Here is a 23,051-nt window from a genome sequence, read left to right as displayed (position 1 = left end):
CTGCTATGATTCTGTGATGAAGTTTTTATATCTGACATGATTGTAGGGAAGAGATTTACATCTGACATGATTCTTTGTGAATTGATTCAGAACTGAACGATTCTCTTATCACTTTTTAACGTATCTAATACGATTTTATGTTGAATGGATATATGTACTATTCTCTGAAGAAATGATTTAAATCGGACGGCAATTCTCTATTATCCCTTCTGCATGTTTAGAAAGCCCGATGTTTGTTGTCTTATATAATCTTTTCATGAATATACTTTACTAGACGTTAAATTAAACAGTTTTCCATTTACCAATAAAACATAAGAAAAAACTTTCAAAATTATTTTACTATTACCTTGTTTGGGGCCAGCATGGACAGAGTTTCCATCTCCGATTGAAAACAAATTATTTGATTTATACCTTTCCTATACATTACATACTTATGGAGTAATTTACGTTTTACAAATAGTTTAAAAAAAAAAAAACCACTGCCTAACAAGAAATAAGAAATAAGTACAACATTGTAGCACGTAAAAGTGTTAGCAGATAGATAAATTTAAAGACAGCTATATGTTATAGTGGTCTACTTATTGCCCCTAACAGATCAATCAAAGATCAATTAGTGGTAAACTGTATAGCCTTGAAAACCAAATTAGAATGCACAGCAATTAGCTTTCTTAAAAAGGCCGCCCTGGTGACGTCATAATAGCGCGCGAAACATTAGACAGCTTCCTGTTGCACATCCGGGGAACACGGTCTAGATCATTATGAAAAGAAGTACGTTATAGCAAAAACAATAAAGCATAGCATATTGGGGGTAAAAATTCATCTCTATACATGTTTTATAGGTTAGAGATTTTTTGTAATTTAAAGAAAAAGAAGGGACAATATGTGCCCAGAATGTTAGGTATGTGTCGTGTAAATGTAACAATACTTTAGCTGTTACTTATGTATTTTCCATACAGACTATCGTTTTAAATTGACAAAAAAGATAAAAGAGACAATATATAAGCACTAATATAACACATTATTCTTTTGACATTCCTTATTTCGCGGTGAATGCTATAATACAAAAAAAAAAACAAAAAAAAAAACCCACAAGCTCAAATTATGCCCACCCTTTACCTGGTAAAACAAAGCTATCGATCTATACGTTCTATATAAAAGTGTTTTTCTTCCTAGTAATGTTAAGATTAAAAATGTACAGCGAGGTGATAGTCCCTACATACTTCTTCATTTTATATTTTTCCCGAACAATTTCTTGCTTAGGTAAGTATGAAATAAAGTGCTTGTCAATGTCTATCGGTGTACGGTTTTTCCTGATACTCAGGACTTAATCTGACTATATTGTTGCTAAGTATTTCATTGGGAAATCATAACGTATTTTGTATGTATTAAAACCAGATTTGCCGTTAAACATCAAATACAATGTACATTAATTTGCAGGTTGTAACTGCATGGATGTCTTACGAAACATTTTTAAATTGTTTTATAAACGCGTTTTTTTTTAAATTATTGTATTTTGCATATTTATCAAAAATGTTACATTCGAAGAAAGGCGTATTCAGTTGTATACAAAAGTTCCAGTCTTGCAGCGATGTTTGAGCACTGTGTCGTTCTCTGAATTTTATTTTATCAAATCACATTAAGTGCACGACTTACTTTATTAAATATAATTAATTTGGGCAGAAAGATACCATTTGCTATATGTAATATACAGTTTAGTTGACTAATTTTACTTTGATTTGCAATACCTTATACTAGATATAGGGATGAATTTTAAATGAATTTCATATCAATATCAGATGATATCAGTGATTGTTATGGATTTTTAAACGGGTTTAACAGCTGATTAATGTATGTTTTTAATTAATTGAAAAAGGAACAACTAAAAAATCAAACAAATCAAAAACAAAATATGTATCAAAATCAATATCTTAATCATCATCTAAATGCGAAACATGAATTAAAACAGGACATTTTATTAGATTCTGAGTAGATTGATTTGAAAACTTAAAAAACACATAAATATAGAATTCGCTGAAAAAGTCCTTGTTTAAATCATGCAAATTCCAACATTTTTAACGTTATTTACATTTAGCGAAAAAGTATTCCTTGTTTTTATCATATTTCGGTATCTAACGTATTCATCGTACGCGTAATATCATGAAAACCCAGAGGAAAATATGTGATGTTTACACAAGAAATTGTCCTTATTCATCGTTTCCTTATTCCCGGAAAGCCTTCAACTGATCTTGTAAATATTATCTTTATATGGCTCTTATTTCTGCGCAACTTTTTTCAACTTCATTTATGGTATTGATTCTATGTTTTAATCTTGTTTGGCGGATTTCTTTGTTTCCTTATTTATAACTTTTATGGGCATAATCACAAGAAATACAGTTTTCTTAGACCATGAGAGCAATTCTTCATTCATATTGAATACTGAACAGACAAAACATATATAGGCGTTTTAACATTTCATACTATATTAGATAAAGGATAAAGATAAGATGTAACAATAATATTTGCAGAATTAAATGTGCATATTGTTAATATTCTCACTTTACAGTTGATACCTTGCCCCAGGTATTAATTTTTTCCAAATATATGTTTGTATACCAATTCCGCTATAAAACAAATCGATTTTCCTGTTAAAGAAATCAAGGAGTAAAAATCATAACTTTAGATACTTCCCTATAAACTAATTAGCTAATTAGTGGAGCGATATTAGGAAACTTGAAATGAAATTTTGTCTATAATTAGATACATCTGTACGATTGGTTGGTGGAGCGACTGAGTTTGAAGGTCGATTAGAGATTTACTACAACAAAACATGGGGAACTGTGTGTGATGATAAACTAGACGACAAATTGTCTGCTGTGGTTTGTCGATCCTTGGGGTTACCATGGTAAGACTTCATAGACGAATCCATATCTTTGAATTCTTATATCTTCAATAGATGGAAATCTTAAGCTATATAAAAAAACAAAAACAAATGATGTTTAAAGTAAAATTATTATCAGACCTTGGATATTGTTCTAGGGGATGTGAAGCTATTTTGTATTTTTGTATACAATGTATGAGTGATCTACATGCAAATAAATAGGTAAAACATCTTATTTATTGATTTTTATCTGTTGACAACAGTTTTGGTCAGTTTAAGGCAGAAAGAAGCCAGTCCAAGAAATGTTTACATTTTTATTCTCAAATGTGAAAGATAGCTGCATATCCTCCTTAAAGACGAAAAGACATTCAACAATGATACAAAAATCCGAATTAAGCCTACACTTTTAAAGATTAAACCTTTATTAAAATGTATTGATAATTGACCTAAAATTCCTAGGGTTATATCTGAGGTTTATTGCTGTGCTCGCTATGGTAAGGGATCTGGTCCTATCTGGTTGGACAATGTTAACTGTGTCGGGACGGAAGCTAGGATTGAGGACTGTGGGCATAATTCCTGGGGATCCCACAACTGTCATCATAATGAGGATGTCTCTATCGGCTGCTATCCCGCCAAAGGTAGGGATCATTTTTATTTATCAAAGATTGAAAGTGTGTTTTCAAAACAAGAACTCAGTATGCACCAGAAATATGCTTCCCGAAATATGTTGAATTGAATATTAATTTGTTTAAAAAGCGTCAGATACATATTTTCTTAAAAGGTACAATCATTCATATTGTGAACAAAAGGAAGATTCTTGACAGGACTGGAGAAAAAACTACAATATCAGAAATTAAAAAAATCATGACAAATCGTTAGATATGGTTAGCTAGTGTTTCTACACTAACTTCCGACGGTCTTTCATGTTATTTGCAAATAAGAAAAGGAAACTAAATAAAGGAAAAAATTAAAAATGTCGATTAAAGTCAGTCCTGTTGCAAATGGTATCCCAATAAATGTTTAAAATATTCAAGTCAAAGAAATGCTCATATATGCATCAAACAATGAAACCCATCTATACTACTATATTAAAATAATAGACTTGAATTTTTGAGCTTTAATACCAATAAATCAGACGAGTACTGTCTTTTGTTTCATATATTCTAAACATCATTGATACTTGAAGATTACCAATTTGTTTTTATTTTTTCTCAATCAAGCTTCGCTAATTAATAATCAACGAAAATTCCTCAATAATTCCGGAAATCATCTAATTTTTGGATTTTACAATCTTGCGCATGCGCATTACATTCACGCTAAATCAAAACTCTTTATTTTATGTTTCCACAATATCACATTTGCATGGACGATAAAACAAATTCATGTAAATTTTCATTGGATTTTTTTTTTTGTGATCGGCTTCGGCCGATCAATGTTGTGTCCATATGAGGCATCCTGCAAATGCCTCCACGTGCGCACACATTCCGCTTGCATAAGTAGTTCTTATAACAACTTGAAGTTTGGTTTGGTATTAATATAACATTTTACTCAGTTTTATTTCAATTAAGAGATGCAAACATACATAAAATACAGTTCGACCTGTTTATTCAAGAATGCAGATTTTGTCTCACGCGTAAGAATTTCGATCGAAAGATTCATTCAGTATATAATGCAGCTGACCTCGATGAAATGACCTCAATCATTAGAACATGCTCCATGAACTGACCTCGATCTATTGATGTTACATAATAGTAGCTAGGAAGACGGCTTGATTTATAAACAAGGTTACGTTTTAATGCGACCTCAATAGCAAAGTATGATGACATTAAATGTTTTTCAGTCGCATTAAATTATTTTAATACAACTTTTTCTATGTATACGTGTCAATGCTCTTTGAAGAGCCCTACTCAGTATTCTGAAGAAGAAGAAGAAGAAGAAGAAGATACATTAACATTTAATAATTACGTTAAAAATATAAAACTAGACAAGGAGTTTACGGACGGCTTTCCCAAAATTTATTTCAAAATTGAATTTGTTGACGGTTTATAAAGATGAAATTGTGGTGTATAGATTCAAAATATTCTATATTTTGTAAGATACAGTACTTTTAAAATTATTTTACATCAATCTGATTATGTTGATTGCTTCTAACTATCAATATATCATTGTTACCGATCATTCCTTTAAAAAGGAATACTTGTCTTCTCTTCATCGAAGAAAATACATGTACGGGAGATAACTCAAACACAAAAATCCCGAGAGTTTTGAATGTCAACATGGTGTGTACAAACCATCTTCTCTAGCCAAGGGTTTTCGGTCCACTTTGCTCCCCATATGGGGAGCGAAGTGGACCGAAAACCCTTGGCTAGCAAAGATGGTAAAAAACGTTGTTGAAGAAATGTTGAATTCTGCAATTATAAATTTACACTTTTCGAAGAAGGGTATTTACAGCTTCGAAATGATTTATGAAATTTGACAGGTAATTTCAACGCAATTTAATTAATTTTCTCCAAAATCGTTTTGGGGCGATACTGCAATTTTCTGCTACATTACGGGTATATGAAAGGCATTTTAACTGTGGCGAAAGCCTTTTGTTGTCCCCCAGACACAGTTACTTTATTCAAACTCAGCAGAGTGTAGTAAAATTAATAGCATTATTTTAGGCTTAAAGCTTGGTTATGCAAATGTCAACAATATACAGTGTATCGATGTATCTATTTCGTAAATGTCCGATATAATATGCTATATCAACCCGTGCACGCACGGGTCAAAATCTAGTTTTTAATGAAAGAGAACGAGAATTGTCTCATTATGACTTTTCTCCATTTTATCTGATAAACGACTAAAATACTAAGCAAAACAGTATCATAAACCTCAGAATTAAAAAAATCTGAATTTAATAGATGACGAGTCTTATCATTTTACGCAAGTAAATTTTGATTGTGATACTTTACATATAATACAACGAGCTGTCGGCCCGACAATTTACGATATTTAACTGTATGCAACTTGTTGGCGGCCCTACAATCTACGATATTTAACTATGGTTACTTTAGATATGATACAACTAGTTGTCGGCCAGACAATCTCGATATTTAACTGTGAATACTTTAGATATGATACAACTAGTTGTCGGCCAGACAATCTCGATATTTAACTGTGAATACTTTAGATATGATACAACTAGTTGTCGGCCAGACAATCTCGATATTTAACTGTGATTACTTTAGATATGATACAACTAGTTGTCGGCCAGACAATCTACGATGTTTAACTGTGATTACTTTAGATATGATACAACTAGTTGTCGGCCAGACAATCTCGGTATTTAACTGTGGTTGCTTTAGATATGATACAACTAGTTGTCGGTCCTACAATCTACGATGTTTAACTGTGATTACTTTAGATATGATACAACTAGTTGTCGGCCAGACAATCTACGATGTTTAACTGTGATTACTTTAGATATGATACAACTAGTTGTCGGCCAGACAATCTACGATGTTTAACTGTGATTACTTTAGATATAATACAACTAGTTGTCGGCCAGACAATCTACGATGTTTAACTGTGATTACTTAGATATGACACAACTAGTTGGCGGTCGGATGATGTACGAGGGAAGGTTAGAGGTACGTCACAATGGGAGCTGGGGAACTGTGTGTGACGACGGCTGGAGCAAACAGAACACAGACGTTGTCTGTACTTCACACGGGTTCTCACCGTAAGTTGTAAGAATTTATTATTTGAAGATTTATGGTCAACACTAAAAATATTTAATGCTTTCAATCCATTCAAAACGAGGTACTCAAAGTCATTCATGGATTTGGAAGCAATGGAAACGTACTTCACTCTTCTAGTTATGTGTTTTCATTGACTGTCAGATATTATCCAATTACCACATGTTATACTAGTATATGATTTATACGACTCATAAAGCTGCCTTGATTGTGCAGTGTTATATATTTGGAATGTCAGGTGTTAAATATTGGCTTAAATTATACTAATATTTGCAAAGAAGGAAACATTTCAAGAGTAAAGGCCAACATACAAAATATAACTTTAAAAAGTTTCGTCTCTAGTGAAGTGGTCTTGTTTGAAAGGTATTAATGTTACATAGAAGTTGAAAAAAGGTTGAATATGTTGATGATTGGATTTAACATATATTTGTTATGTGTACAAAAAGGGATTAAAAAACTCCTCAAATTGTCAGTTTTGACTCACAATTTCGATTAAGTGAAGAGGAAACAAACTTAACATTGCACACATGCTATTTTCAATATTTAAGTATGATTACTCCCAAAATAAAATATATGTAGCTCAGTAACCTAAGTATCATATTTATTTGTCAGGGAGGGGGCTGTGATAGTGCATGGTCAGCCTTTTGGCCAGGGGACAGGTCATATATTGATGGACGAGGTCCGTTGTTGGGGAAATGAGAGCAGCGTTCTCCAGTGTCAGCACGCCGGATGGGGGAATCACAATTGTGAACACTCCAAGGATGTCTCCATAAACTGTACATCACACAAAAGTATGGCGTTTATATGATATAGTTTGTTTATCCCTAATCTTGGTCAGTTATATATATTTGTAAAATTTGTACAGTACTATTTGAATTTATCATTTTTGTGCTTATTATCAATTACACATTTAGGTATTATATCTATTAATAGGAAAAACTGTCATTATCAATATACATGTATAGTAATTGCGTTAAAAGGTTCTAATTTATGTTGAAAATTCTGTAGACATTTCTACACGTATTGTTGGAGGCCCTTCACCCTATGAGGGTAGGGTAGAGGTATATCGGAATGGATACTGGGGAACCCTTTGTAGCGATTCATGGAATTCAACCGATGCCTCAGTTGTCTGTAGATCCCTGGGGTATGCTTGGTATGAATTGCAATAGAATTAAAGAATCATGTTATTTGACCAATGTTTCAATGATGATGATAATCATTTAAATGCCTGTATTTGTAAATAAGCTGTTAAACATGAGCAATTGGAAAGTGAAATTTAAATATACTACTATGTCTTTTTAACAAGAGGCCAAGGGGCCACATCACTCACCTGAGCAACAATTGCCTTAATTCTGATCAAATTAGCATTACAGTATCAAAATATCTTGACAACTGAGTACAGTAGATCTTGTTAAAAAAAATTGAAAATCTGCCAATTATTATCCACCTCTTATTTTTTGGTTAATACCAAGCCCCTTTTGTTGTTGTACCTGTAAGAAGATTTTTCTCTATTCCTATATAACCCCCCCCCCATTTCATGGCCCCACTTTTCTCTAGGGAATCATGGTTTCATCAAACTTAAATCTGCATAACCTGTGCTTTCACACTAAGTACTGAGTTTTGAACCGAAAACTTTCCCAGAATACTTTTAAAGATTTTCTCTTTATATTCCTATGTAAAAATTCAAACCGCCATCACGGTCCCGCCCTACCACTAGGGACTGTGATTTTGCAAACTTGAATTTACACTACCCGAGGATGCCTCTACACAAGTTTAAACCTTTTCTGGCCAAATGGTCTTTAAAAAGAGGCTTTTTAAAGATTTTCTCTATCTATAAAAATTCACCCCCCATTGTGACCCCGCTCTAACCCCAGGGACCATGATTTGAACAAACTTGAATCTACACTTCCTAAGGATGGTTACATGCCAATTTGAGCTTTCTTAGCCTAATAGTTTTGAGAAGAATATTTTTAAAAGATTTTCTCTAAATATTCCTATATAAAACTCGTTCCCCAAATTGTGGCCCAACCCTACCCCTGGGGACCATGATTTGAACAAACTTGAATCTACACTATCTGAAGATGCTTCCACTCAAATTTGAGCTTTCCTGGCCTAATAGTTTTTGAGAAGAATATTTTTAAAGATTTTCTCTATATATTACTATGTAAAACTTGATCCCCCAATTGTGGCCCCACCCTACCCCCGGGAACTATGATTTGAACAAACTTGAATCTACACTACCTGAGGATGCTTCCATTTTAATTTGAGCTTTCCTGGCCTAATAGTTTTTGAGAAGAAGATTTCTAAAGATTTTCTCTATATATTACTATGTAAAACTTGATCCCCCAATTGTGGCCCCACCCTATCCCCGGGAACTATGATTTGAACAAACTTGAATCTACACTACCTTAGGATGCTTCCACTTAAAGTTGAGCTTTCTTGGCCTAATAGTTTTTGAGCAGAAGATTTTTAAAGATTTTCTCTATATATTCCTATGTAAAACTTGATCCCCCAACTGCGGCCCCATCCTACCCCCGGGAACTATGATTTGAACAAACTTGAATCTACACTACCTGAGGATGCTTCCATTTTAATTTGAGCTGTTCTGGACTAATAGTTTTTGAGAAGAAGATTTTTAAAGATTTTCTCTATAAATTTCTATGTAAAACATGATCCCCCTATTGTGGCCCCACCCTACCCCCGGGGACCATGATTTGAACAAACTTGAATCTACACTACCTAATGATGCCTCCACACAAGTTTAAGCTTTTGTATATATATGATTCTTTGAGCCTTTGGCTCAGGTGAGCTAAAAATGGTTAAGTTTACAATACAATAAGTTGTTAAAGTTGGTTTCTGGAAGAACAGACTTCGAAAATTTTACTTTTTTAATCTTTAGTTATTAAGATCTGTGTACAAACATAGAATTGTGAGCAAATCTCTGTATCTTGCTTATAATTCGAAGCTTAACACTCAAATATGGTTAGCAAATAGAAATTGTAAACAATTAAACACAAGAAACACATTGCACTATAACAAATAAAGAACACAATTTATTTTTTCGAAATGAATCATATATATACATGATCATGTATATACCTACATATTTCCGACAGTGATATCAAACTCTATTTAAACTGAATAAACTCGAGAAAATGCCGAGCATCTCGACAAAACCTATTGCATTAATCTATCATTACGCAAAAGATAATGCCGAATTACCGATAGAATGAATTGTATTTCAGTACTTTTTTGATACATCAGATTTTGCTTAATTTGCGCAGGTAATCAGTTAACTGTTTGATTTACCGAAGTCTCTGTTTGATTTGATACGTAAAAATCACGAAATACAGACGATAGTTCCCAGGTTACAAAGCATAAATAATGAACACGAAACGAAAATCAGAACAAGCTAACACCAACGTCATGTGTGAAAACTGTCAACGCATTGAAATATTTAGCCTCAATTTACTTCACAAAATCGGCACCAATATATTTTGCATGTTTCACAAATTTCCCTTCATTCGCGAACTGTTGCACAACAAGCAAATTCATCATAGTCAGTTCGACCCTTTTTCGTATAATGTCATGGCTGCTTTAAACAAAGAACCTCGTTTTAGAAGTATGGAATACGAGTCTTGGTAAAATGGGTATGCAAACCCGGGCCGTGGAAAAGTAAAAGCCGGGGCAGATCGGCAATCGTCAATTCCAAATACGCATTATTTTGCAGCAATATTTACAGCAAATATAAATATACTGGTCCATCAAATATCCTGAAATTTTAATGAGATTGGCAGATTAATAACTGCCAATCTTTTGTTTTGCCCAGGCCAAGTCTTGTCTACCCATTTTACCGGATGCCGATCCCGATTGAAACACGCCTTTCCTTTATTATTATTTTCGTAATAACTCAGATTTCAAACAGAATTAGACCTTAATTTTTGCAATTTATATTTTCCTTCCCATAAGGATAATTTATGCTAAACTACGTTGAATTGGAATCAGTAGTTCTTGAGAAGAAGATTTTTAAAAATGCACCCCCATTTTTCTTCAGTTTCAAGGTTTTCTCCGCTTTGAATACAGATCGGACTTTTATTTCTGCAATTTATATTCGCCCTCCCATAAGGATGCTTTGTGCCAATTTTGGTTGAAATTGGATAAGCGGTTTTAGAGAAGAAGTTCAAAATGTTAAAAGTTTACAGACGGACAGACAGACGGACAGACGGACGGACGGACAGACGGACGACGGACAAAATGTGATCAGAATAGCTCACTTGAGCTTTCAGCTCAGGTGAGCTAAAAAAGGAATTCCAGGGAGTTTGCAGTCTTCTTTTAGAATAGCTTTTAGCAATAGCTTCTGTATGTTTGCTATTTTAATATTCAGGCAGAATGCTTCAGGCACCTGTTGTTCTTTGTACGAAAGGATGTCGGGTCCGGATCACTGTGTGAAAGTGCGCTGTAATGGACTAGAGGATGGTTTGAATCAATGTGATCAAACAGACGCGAAAAACAGTTATTGTTGGCAGTACGACGTGTCCGTCAAGTGTCTAAGTGGTAAGGTGTTTTTTAATTCCACTAACGTTTTATTATGTTTCATCAAGTTAATTAAAACCATCTTTATACGCTTTTTAAACGTTTGAAATTGCCCACATGGTTCTCATTTGTTTTATTTAGCCCCTCGATAGGAATCTCCTGGATTAACCAGATATCTAATATCTTAGTTTCATTGTTTTTCTTGTTTCTAAGATATTTTACAGATACTTGAGTTTAAAAGTAGTAGTTTGGTATTTCGAGAAGGCGCATCAGCTTGGTTTGATTTACAAATACAAAGCAATGCAGCATACCAGATTCGGTGGTTTCATAATGAAGACTTGATTACCAGCTCCTCAACAAGATATAGAATAACGTCGTTTGAACATGAGAATGACACCTCATCACACACGTTACAAGTCAATAATGTTTTACTAAGAGATAAAGGTAAACTTAAAGTAAACATTGATATATAGGGTTTTTCTCAAATATAGTTTTCAAATTCTTTAATTTATTATATTCAAAATTCCAACTTTTACAATTTCAGGAGATTGGAAAATCAAAGTAATAAATCTCGAAAAATATGCAACAAGGAATTTGACAATTAAAGGTCAGAGATTTAAGAAGTTATACTCACTCTGAATTTTTTTTTTCAACTTTAGTTCAACTCTACGCATGTTCAATAAATAATGTTTCGGAATTGTCTGTACCAGTTGATTAGTGCATAATATCATACGTGGCATTTAAGATTGAACATTTTGTCTTTTAATAGATTTCATCATAAAAGTTACATATTCACATGCTTCATTTTGGTCTAGTGATTCCCAGGTTGGTGCTTGAAATGAAACCAAAATACGACTTTTCAATACCAAGTGGAGACGACATTCATCTTCAATGTACTATCAACAATCCAGAGTCTCTACTTAATGTAACGCAAGGGGGTCTAATTTTGAAGAAAGATGAAACCACAATATCAGGTCAGGGTGAAAATGAAAAAAAAATGTTAATTAATTTTCAAATTTAATTTTAAAGTAGTGTTGAAATCCTAAAATGTATTTTTTATACAACGTCAATTTTAGATGCAAGTCATTCAAATTTTACCATCATATGGAGTACATCGTCAGGAACAAAGGATGACTCTGGCAGATACACCTGCATACACTCCGGCTATCCGGAGTTCGTCTTTGTCTCGGTGGATGTAACAGTCCTTCAACCAGGCAGGTTTTGCTTGAATACTTTATACAATCAATTGAAGTGAAAAAAAGAAATAAAAAAACCACATATAGGCCTAATATAAAGGATGTTTCAGTAAACTCAAATACAGAAGTTTTGTTTCACATACTTTAACCAATATTCATAGTATACAAAGAGACAAGAAAACTAACATTATTTAAAAACAATATAATGAACGCAGATCACAATAGTTTATAAGAAAAAGAAACAATGAGTGAAATCAGCTCAACATTATTTTTTTACATCAAATTGTAGAGCTGACTTTGCAAAATTTGCTTTCTTTGAACTAAAAAGGTGATATTTTTCATTATAACATATGCACATCTCTAACAGTATGTGTTTACCTCTAACAATTTGTGTTTATCTCTTACAGTTTGTGTTTACCTCTAACAGTTTGTGTTTACCTCTGACAGTATGTGTTTACCTCTAACAGTATGTGTTTCACAAATTTTGTAGAACAAAAAAGATGTGAAGGTCAAATATCAGACGGTATATCATGGAATACCACTCTAGCGGGAAATACTAAGTACGAACTTTGTCCAGCAAATCAAAGAGGTGACGCTTTTCAAGATTGCTAGTTTTGCTTAAGAAAAAATATTGACAGTTTTTTTATCTGAAAAGAAAAGCATGGGGCGAAAATTAAAAGAATAGTATACTCTGTCCAGGATATTTATGCAGCACAATGAAATCGTATAATAGGCATAAGTTAATACCTCAGGGTTCAAAGAGTGTTCATTCAATAGTATGAAAAAAATTCCCAAGATTTCTACTTCCAAACGCCCCCTCTAGCTTGTCAGGTTTCAATACACGGCAAAAAGGCTACAGTGATTTTGCTTTGTTAACGACATTAAAATACTACGGGTGAAAAAGTTGAAAAATTGCACGATAGTTCCGAGTAATTTTAAATAGCAAAAATATTTTAACGTTTCTCATTTTAAATCTCAGTACGAAATTTGTTTTTGCTTCTGAGAGATTAAAGGGTAAAATATGGCGTGTGAATGATAAAAACTTTGATTTTTCGACTTAAAGCATATTCATTGACATGTATGTTAATAATGAAAAATTGACGGAAACAATAATTTAGGGCAGACTATTGACAAATTTATATAAGTATCTGAAATGCTGTTTTCTGATAAATGTTAAATCTGCTTTAGTTAAAAATCTTATTTAGGAATGGCATCAAGAAAATGTAGAACAAGTGGGCTCTGGGATTCTCCTAGCCTCATCAACTGTACAACTGAAGTATTCATAAACGCGTCAACGCAGGTGCGTTTAAAGGCTGCACACTTTACAGCAATATATGAGCTGTATTTCTTTTTTGGAATTCTGTTTTGCTGCAAAAAACCAGTTTGTATGATAAAACTGCATGCTTTAACTTTTACTATTAATAAGATTTGAAAAAAAATATTAATTTTTGTCAGAAGAAAGATTTTAATTAAGCATTCTTAACGGCTTATTCCACAAATATATGGCTAACAGAAATTTAAAAGCCATTATATTTTTGTCATTTTAATAGAAAATAACATTTTCGCAAAAAACGAAAAATCCAGCATAAAAATTGATTATATATGGTTTGAGCCTAAAATGGCCCCCTAAAATGAACATTGTCATTTTACTGTAATTCTTTATTTTATTTGTACAAATATACATTTGAAGTTTTTTCATTATTTTCATTTTGATTTTAATGCCCACAATTTAAAAATATGACATCATAAAGTTTACCTTTTCCTGCCATTTTCTCATTTATAGCATAAAACGGCTTGTTTTGAGGCAGTTTTTCTTTAAGGAAACATTGAGCGACTGCTTGAAAAAAAAATATTTTCATAAAAGATGTATCCCTCCAATACTTATAAGTGACAAAAAGTTTGTTCTTGTTCAAAGAGTCGCTCTATATTTCCCATTCGAAAAAAGATAAGAAAAATGTCAATTTTGATTGATTTTGATTGAATTATAAAAATAGCGTCACTTCTGACGTCATATACGGCCATTGAGTAAATATAAATCAAATAAATTGGTGAAAAACATATTTCATGTCAACTCTTTAATAAAATAACACAACAAAGTAATGTACCTGAATCATTTTAAAAATAGCGAATTTTGGGGGCCAAATTTGATTAGTACATGTATCATATATAGTTCATTGCAGCTCATATAGCTTTAGTGAACCGATAACTGTACAAAATTATACCAAATCGAACATTATATTATGATTGATATGGGCTTTTATGTTGTACAAAAACATTTTGGATTGGTTTTACATAAAACAGTTGGATGAAATAATAGAAGATGGAATACGTAATACTGAAAGATTCGGGAAACGGTAAGCAGCACTCTTCAAATGATGAAGAACCTGACGTCATTGACCAATGAAATCAGCGCTGGTGATCTGAGCTCCTCTTTGGATATCTTGGAGATGATTGTTCACGTCAGCAACTCTACTGGATCTCATATAGAGAAAAAAGTAAGCTTTGTATTATTCTTTCTATTCTATTTAAGGACCCTAATCTTTGCTAGCCAAGGGTTTCGGTCCACTTCGCTCCCCATAAACCGAAACCCCTTGGCTAGTGAATATGAAGGACCCTAAGCAATTTTGTAAACTAATCTTGTAAGTCACTTATAGTATCTCTTTCAGTTCTTCACAAGAGGCGAGGATTTGTTATTCAATGGTTGTTTCGTCTCTACATTATTTTGAGACAAAAATCTTTGTAATAGTACTTGAATTTTATCCCTGTACATGAGGACAATAAAATAGAAGTTACTTTACAGAATTTTTGTAAAGAAATACTCTGTACTTCTTGGACAGTTTAATCACTTAGTGTTTTAATGGTTTAGTATTCAGGGAAAATTCTAGTATCCCCGCCCAAGAATTAATGTTTCCAAAACTGTGCAAATTCAAGAAATTACATACTCGTGAATATTGAAAAAATTGACAAAATACGATTTTTATAAATTTTATCAATTAAATTTTATCAATTTTATAACACAAGCATACTTGTCATTAAGAAAACAACGCATGAGTAAAATATCATAATGTTTTCAATTATTAAACTGTGCAATTTAATTTATTGACAATAAATTATAGTATTTTTTTAGTTAATCAAAGTTTTGTATATTCTATTACTGAAGGCATTCTATGATGTTATAGACAATGTGTTATCAACAAATAACACCAAGTCGTGGACTACAGTAAGTGAACAGGTAGGTGTTTATCTTGTAATTATTTTTTAAAAAGATCTTTAAATATTCCATGTTGATTTTTTTCTAAAAACAAACAAATACTAAGTAATCTTATTTAAAGAGGTTTTAAAGAGTTTTGAAAAAAGTGACTTCATACTATTTACAATGTTACAATTGGCTATGCATGCAAATTCACGTGAAATGTAGTAAAAAGAATTTCACAAAAGAAGATAGGATATATGGTGACCTACAGGATGTCCTTTTTAAGATGTACCCAATGCTATAACCTTACTCTAAGTATTTGTTATCTATCTATTCATATTTTAATCAACGCCTTTGTCTATTCATTAATAGATTTTATTTTGCGAAGAGCCAAAGGTAACATGTTTTTTAATTTTACAGGGATATACTGGTTTGCGATGTTGCAAAGTTATTATTTGCAAATATGTTCACCTGTCAGTAAAATATAATTATTTTTCGATACATACTATTTCTTATGTCTTCTTCTGACATACAAAATTATATATTATTCGTTAAGACTGAAAAGGACGCTAGCTCTCTCTTAAGGAGCATGGAACGCCTCAGTGAAGTTGTTATTCAAAACCACAATATAACTTCAACACAGTTTACAGGTTCCAATTTTGGTAACGTAACAATACTTTTGTCCATTCGTTTTTACAAATCGTATCTTGCAAAAAATTTAAATTGAAATAAATCTTGTACATCACCCTTTTGTACTTTAGAACTGTCAATAGATAACAGAAAGATAGACGAAACGGGGATACGATTTCCAGATGTAGCATCAACCAATGATTCTGAAAATGTCGAAGAACGTTCAACCTATCTAGAATTACCGAAACAAGAAGCGAAAGTGGAGAAAGGTAGGTGTGCCAATAATGCAATGGCAATTAGAAATACTTCATAATTTTCTTTTTTCCTAATACCGTGTCTACTTGAAAGAATAAAATGAAAAACTTCATTTTGAAAAATATTTGTCTCCGGGTTAATCTGCTTTGAAAATTGAAAGTGAATAAATAAAATGATCTTTTAAGGTTCATGTGAATATCGAGATTAAGTACATTTATATACTGGATGCACTTGTTTTTACAGCAATCAACTATGTAGCTGTGATCTATAAGACAATGTCAGAGATCATGACATCTGATTCTAAAAGGTCAGTCTATTCAACTCTATTTTATTTGTCTTGGCGTGCTGTTGTTTGCTTTACATAAAAAGTTTAGTATGAAATGAAGATAAAATATGATGAAAATATTCTTTTAGCTGTTAAATTCATCAAAAAGCATTTCATTAAAAGCAGAAACGTTTTTCTATAACAAATAGAGACCAAAATGGAGAAAAACAAGAGGACACATTTAGGGAAGAAGAATTTGTCAATTCTCAAATATTGTCCCTAACGACACAATCCGACCTAGGAGTGTTAGTTCCACCCCTGAATTTAACGTTTAGACACATTCAAAACGTAAGATTCCAATTGAGCGTTTCTACTCTTTCCCGAACTTTGATAAAGGTTGATAATATAAAAAAAAAATGCATACCATGCTTCAATGCGTTTTGAGAAGAATGCATTAAATAAACTACTGAATCATACAGCACTACTTAATAATGTAACTTTTTTTAAAAAAAATTCTTTAATTTTCTAGATAGAACAAGCCTGCTGAAATGCAGGTATTGTGTGTTTCCTGGAATTTTACTGATAGGTAAGCGTTTTAGTTAATTTTTTTAACACAAGAATGTATGAAATAAAGGCATAAAAAGATTTCTTTCAATAATCGCACACATTGAAAGATATTTTCATAACAATTATTTTTAACAAGAGAACACCTTTCACATTTAACTAGCGAATGGACAGAGGAAGGGTGCAAGGTCAACCATAGTGATCACGAGACAACAGTTTGCCAGTGTAACCATCTTACAAACTTTGCCATTTTGATGAGACCATATTCCCCTGTAAGATTCTTTGTTTCATTGATGATTGTTAAATTGAGTATAAAAAAACCCAGCTAAATATATAACGAAATTGTGCCTTATTGACGTGAAGGTGGCGGAAGACGAGCAGTCCTTGAAGACGATGTCTTTAGTTGGTGTGATTCTCTCCGTTACCTTCACAGCTATTACACTTCTGATTTATATTCTGACATGGAAGTAAGTGGAATGCATTCTTGTTGATACCAACTCAATACTCATTGAAGTCTTATTACAGAAAACAAGCTAAAATCAAACTTCTTTATGTTTATTTCAGAAATATCAAAAGCGAACAAAATATTATAATGTTGAATCTCTGTGGATCCTTAATTTTGGCCTACGTTATTTTTATATCTGCGGTAGAACAGACAAGTAATAAGGTATATGTATATTAAAGCACTATGAAGCATTTAACATACTCATATATGGTGAACACCTACTATAAGAAGAATAACTTCAACATAATTGCATTTACACAGTAACTTTTAAACAAGAGTCATTCTAATATATTATTCAGGATGTCAGAGAAACCAATTGGTATTGTGTTTACATATCACATATCAGTCGACAAAACTATATTCAACTTAAACTGAAAAGGAACTTCATATATTTAAAAGTGTTTATTAGATAATAAACATGGCATCAACAGTTTTCATTCTTTACATTTTCAGGGTGTGTGTATTGCTATAACGGCCACCCTTCACTACCTTTTCCTGGTGACCTTCTTCAGTATGCTGGGGATGGGCGTCTATTACTTCATGAGTATAACTGTCACGTACTACGCCATGTATGTAGCAAACAACTTTAAATCTAAGTCCAGAGGCCACTGGTTTCTTTTAGGAATATGGGGTAAGTCAGAAAACATTCTGTATTGTGCTCATGTGTAAAGCTCAGTAAAATAAAAGTCTATCTCTCTCTCTCTCTCTCTCTCTCTCTCTCTCTCTCTCTCTCTCTCTCTCTCTCTCTCAAACTGATATTATCAAATGGAAATTTTTTATTATATTAATACATTGAAACTGTGGCACTTAAGAAACGCTTGTATTTCTTTCCCGTAAATATTATATGCACCTGAAACGGGGCTGAACTATTAAAAATCACAAACATTAAGGTAGGTGATTTGAGATGTTTGCCATTTTATTTATTTCAAATTCATTCTATGCAGGCATTCCAGTCCTAATTACAGTAACAAGTCTTGGAGCATTCTGGGGAGAAAATTATCACCTGAAATCATAGTATGCAATTTATTTAATGTAGACTTGAATTCATAGAATTCATAGAATGAAACCAATCTATTCATACTTGAATTGATTTAAACATTGTTGATTATTATTGCTAATTTATATTTGATACTTCATTGAGTATACACAATTTGGTTTGGCTATTATGTAGTTGCTGGCTGTCCATGGAAAGTGGTTCTCTCTATGCATTTATTGTTCCAGTCTGTGTCATTGCAATCGTAAGTTAAATATTAATGTTGATATTTTTGTACTATACCTCTGTGCTAGATGCGTCATATTTTCAAGATTAGAGCTGAAAGTTAGTATGGGCTGTCCCAATTTACCGTTTCCGTTTCTTTTTGAAGATTTCTACAAAAATAATGGACGTGCTTGTCAAAAACGTACGATTAAAACCGATGAAAGGGACAAAATCAAAGATTTCTTCACCGACACATCTTTTCTTTTTACCAGGAGAAATTCACATAAACGTAAAAGAGTTTTATAATCAGACATTTTTTTTCATTTGGAAGTTTCTAGGAACATCTCGAACTTTTTTAAACGTTATAATCCGGGCTACTCTCAGATCGTTAGCAATGCAAATATCCTTAGACTCAATCTCAGCAATGTGACCAGAAAATGTAGAGAGGCCTTAGAAAAGTAGGAAATTTGGTTAGCTCTCCTTCATGAGATAAACTATCATTTTAACACTGAGATATTTATGAAAATCAATTGATGCAATAAAATGTGTAACTCAAATATCGCCGGACAGAGCATGATGAATTTCTCAATTTAAAGTTTTAGTACTTTAAAAAATGTTTTCAATTTCTTTTTAACCTAGAAGTGCTTTCCAATAATGCGGATATCATTTACCCGAAAAAACATCCTTATCAAGACAAATAAATGAATAAACTTGTGTTCCAATCCAAATAAACTGATATTGTAGTATATGTACAATGTGTAATGTTAGAGTAACAGTAATCTTTCTATCTCATGATCAGGCATTTTATTTTTAGTTTTAAGCATCGTTGAAATATTGTATGGAATAATCGTATGATGTTTACGTTCCTACCCAACATTTCAGTTAAACCTATTGGTAATTGTCTCCTTAGTGAGAGTGTTGTGTGCTTCAAGCGCAATGACAAAGTCCTCACTGCAGAAAAAAGCAATGTAAGTAAACTTTAAAATGTACAACATATCGATAAATTTATTTCTTCTTGCCCTACAATTAGATCTAAATGCTGCAACATGTAAGAGGCTTTTAAAAAAGTAGTAGCAATCACTTATAAAAATGTTTTCACTTCTTATGCTATGAAACTTTCATAAAATTCTGTTTAATTAGTAATGATAGCGGATAACGTACTCAGAAGATATTGGGACATATTTATTTTAAAGTCCAAACAAAAAACATAATTAAAAAATGGACAATCAGAAGAGTAAAGGGATTACAGTACATTTTGTGGAAACGTACTTAATTGAACCTCATTTGCACGTCTTTTATTTTCATTATCAGTTAATGATAAAAATCTCTTTTTTTTTACTAATAGATCTGGATTGCGGTCACTCGGAACACTGCTACCAGTGCTTGGTGTGACCTGGCTATTCGGAATTCTCGCCGTTAACGAAAACGCAAATGTGTTCCAATATATATTTGTCATTACAAATTCTTTTCAGGTAAATCTTGCATTATTTGATTTTTTTTTTTGGGGGGGGGGGGGGGGGGGGGGTTACATGAGATTGGCGATTAAATGACACATAGTCAAGTCTTATGTGATGATGCTATTTTATTTCTATAATATAATTTTAGGGAATTTTCATATTTGTTTCGCATGTGCTGTTAAACAGAAAGGTGAGAGAAACCATTTGCAGGTTTAACATACATTTTATATAACTCAAAGATAAAAATACAACTTCTGAAAACAATACATCTCGTCATAGCTTTCGTTTACTTTGTTCATCAAGGTTATTATGCCATTCATTTATATATTGCTTTTAAGGTGATGCAAGGTCTTAAGAACAAATATCCAGCCTTTAGTTCCCTTATAAGTATCGCGGAGCACAGCAAGAAGGAGACTTCTTCGATATCACGAGATACGTCGACATCAGCAACCAATGTGCAGTTGATCAAAATAAAGGTAGAAATGTGGAATGCTAAAGAATTCGTACCTTTGAGAACTTGTATCCTGGAGACTCGTACGTACTGTAAATTCCTTATATTACGCGAGTACTTAATTCCGCGATCCCGCTGGTTTGTAACAAATCGCGAGCATATAAAATCGCAAACGCTGAACTTTCTCCTTAATTTCTTTTAGTTTTCAACTCTCAGAAAATAATGGCGAGATTTTATATCCGCGAAGGATCCTTTTCGCGATTTTACGCGGATATTAATTCCCCGCGTTTAATTAGGAATTTACAGTATGGGTTCTCCAGGGTAATACTTCTCCTGATAACAAATTGTTAACCCTCTCACATTCGTACTTTTCAAATTGTCTTGCAAGACATTTTTTGTAATTATTTATATAGATAATTTAAAAAGTAAAAAATTTAAAGTTATTTTATGTGTATTGTAATGTTCTTTTTTAAATTTCAATGAAACAGAGTGAAATGTCCCTAATGTTAAAGAGTTAAGCAAACAATTAGTCATAACATGTTAAAACGGTTTTATTGTTTGAAATGAAGGAGACACCAATAAAGTTATTTTCAGACTTTAGTTATATGTATTTTTATAACTAAGATTTCTAAACAATGTAATACGCAGATTTAAATTACCTTGAACTCTTTATTTTAGAAAAGGAGTATATTTGATGGGCTTCGTAGGTTAACAACAACTATTAAGAATATCGAAGAAAAGGATTTTGAATCACTTGTGACAGAGAAAACTATTTCTACGGATTGTTCATTAAGTGTTTCCCATGAAAAGGTTAGTAGGTTAATATTGTGAAAATATCTAAAAGCAAAGTTCTTGCTCAACAATAAATATACGAAACATAGGTTTAATCAGTCATCCGTTTCTTGACGTATACATGTTTTCATTTCAGACCTTGGTAGAATCCCAAAATACATCCAAGCTAGAACCAGAAGCAGGAAAGGCTAGCACGGTACATGTATTACAAATATTAATTATCATCAGTTATCGCAACAGCTATTCTTCAATGTCACTTATTTTCCTTTTTAACAAATAAATCTACAAGCAAAAGGTTAAATCCTTTCAAGTATAAAAAGTATCTCTATAACCAAGCTTTTCAATCTGTGTATCAGATTTAAAAAAAATCAATATTGTTTAATGTTGAATAAACGTTTTTCACAGGAAAGAAGGTTTCGGTTTTCCATCAACCTTAATCCCTGGACAAAGAGGTATAGGGTAGCTCAGATGTAAAAAAAAAAAAAAAAAAAAGAAGAGGAGGTTAAAAAAGGAAACCCCCTTCCGGTCCTTGAAGTACATGTACACCACCAGTAGTGGGTTATACTTTTTAGCTTACCGAAACATAAGTGAGCAATTTTAATTATTCTTGTCAAGCGTGCGTTTGCCCGCCTGTCTGCCCGTCTATCTGTAAACTTTTGTTAACATATGTGACGTATTTCAAGGGCCGATTGAAATCAAACCACTACATTGTCCAGACATTCTTTGTATGACTACATAAAGCTGTTTTAAGTATGAATATTGTTATCCATGTGGCCTACGTTGCCTTTTTTTTAAAAGTCAAATTAATCATTTTGATTAGCATTCTTGTTAATTTTTGGGGGTAATTTCCTTGATAAAACATCTAAATTTCGTTTTTTTAATGATTTTGCATTAAAATGATCTATTTTGATATACTTTGCATAAACAAACGTGTTTTTATTTAGCTTGCTTTAAATTTGTTGTTAATGTATCAAATGTAGCAACTGTTTCTATTGTAACATTGTTATTACAAAGAATTTTTAAAATCTTTTTATTCACAGTGGTAATATTAATAGTATTTTCGTTAACTTTGAAGTATTTTCAATCAAAAAAGTTTAATTATCATTTACATGCATAAATCAAAATTTTTATATAAACAAAACAAACATTGAATTAAGTAGTGATTTATGCATCGGTTATGTATCTTTAACCAATGAAAACAAAAACATGGTACGAGCCTTGTTTACATAACGAAAACTTGTGAGCTCTCTATCATGCTTATAACTGATTAAAATCTGACGCTCAAAGTTTGGTTGATTATAAGAAATGCGTTAAGGTTGAGTGTAGAGTTGAAAGCTTTGTTTGATAAGACAAGCATGGTATTCATAAATCGAAGCATGATAATTCAAAAACTA

General features: G+C 32.4%; 2 protein-coding genes and 2 long non-coding RNA genes across 6 annotated transcripts in view; all 4 read left to right on the top strand.

Annotated features, from left to right (window-relative positions):
• Positions 1-1,171: 1,171 nt before the first annotated feature.
• LOC105342034 (uncharacterized) overlaps positions 1,172-23,051 on the top strand; it is a 67,591-nt gene continuing 45,711 nt past the window's right edge. The window contains exon 1 of the mRNA XM_066072519.1: positions 1,172-1,260. Coding sequence (XP_065928591.1) covers positions 1,176-1,260 — 85 coding nt within the window. The 5' untranslated portion in view covers positions 1,172-1,175. The remainder of the gene's footprint in view (positions 1,261-23,051) is intronic.
• On the top strand, positions 11,008-12,143 carry LOC136271966 (uncharacterized). Its single transcript, XR_010709885.1, has 4 exons — positions 11,008-11,172; positions 11,365-11,595; positions 11,696-11,758; positions 11,967-12,143. It is a non-coding gene; the product is annotated as an uncharacterized lncRNA (long non-coding RNA).
• Positions 12,234-13,650, top strand: LOC136271967 (uncharacterized). Its single transcript, XR_010709886.1, has 3 exons — positions 12,234-12,365; positions 12,838-12,936; positions 13,553-13,650. It is a non-coding gene; the product is annotated as an uncharacterized lncRNA (long non-coding RNA).
• Positions 14,689-22,759, top strand: LOC136271964 (adhesion G protein-coupled receptor B1-like). 3 transcript variants are annotated; one of them, XM_066072570.1, is made up of 20 exons: positions 14,689-14,842; positions 15,508-15,579; positions 16,097-16,202; positions 16,302-16,439; positions 16,669-16,732; positions 16,900-17,038; positions 17,224-17,276; positions 17,418-17,526; positions 17,618-17,721; positions 17,819-17,921; positions 18,213-18,390; positions 18,704-18,773; positions 18,931-18,997; positions 19,840-19,925; positions 20,303-20,429; positions 20,563-20,604; positions 20,753-20,890; positions 21,544-21,675; positions 21,794-21,853; positions 22,063-22,753. In XM_066072570.1, exons 1-20 carry the CDS (start codon positions 14,720-14,722, stop codon positions 22,129-22,131), a joined length of 1,980 nt encoding a protein of 659 aa, XP_065928642.1. In that variant the 5' UTR covers positions 14,689-14,719; the 3' UTR covers positions 22,132-22,753. The 3 variants fall into 3 exon arrangements, with proteins under 3 accessions (XP_065928642.1, XP_065928643.1, XP_065928644.1); XM_066072571.1 differs by lacking the exon at positions 20,563-20,604 and having other exon boundaries at positions 22,063-22,756; XM_066072572.1 differs by lacking the exons at positions 17,618-17,721; positions 17,819-17,921 and having other exon boundaries at positions 22,063-22,759.

This window comes from Magallana gigas, chromosome 9 (assembly GCF_963853765.1).
Source record: "Magallana gigas chromosome 9, xbMagGiga1.1, whole genome shotgun sequence".
NCBI lineage: Eukaryota > Metazoa > Mollusca > Bivalvia > Ostreida > Ostreidae > Magallana > Magallana gigas.
Note: the sequence above shows the minus strand (reverse complement) of the source record. Positions and strands in the feature narration are given on the sequence as shown.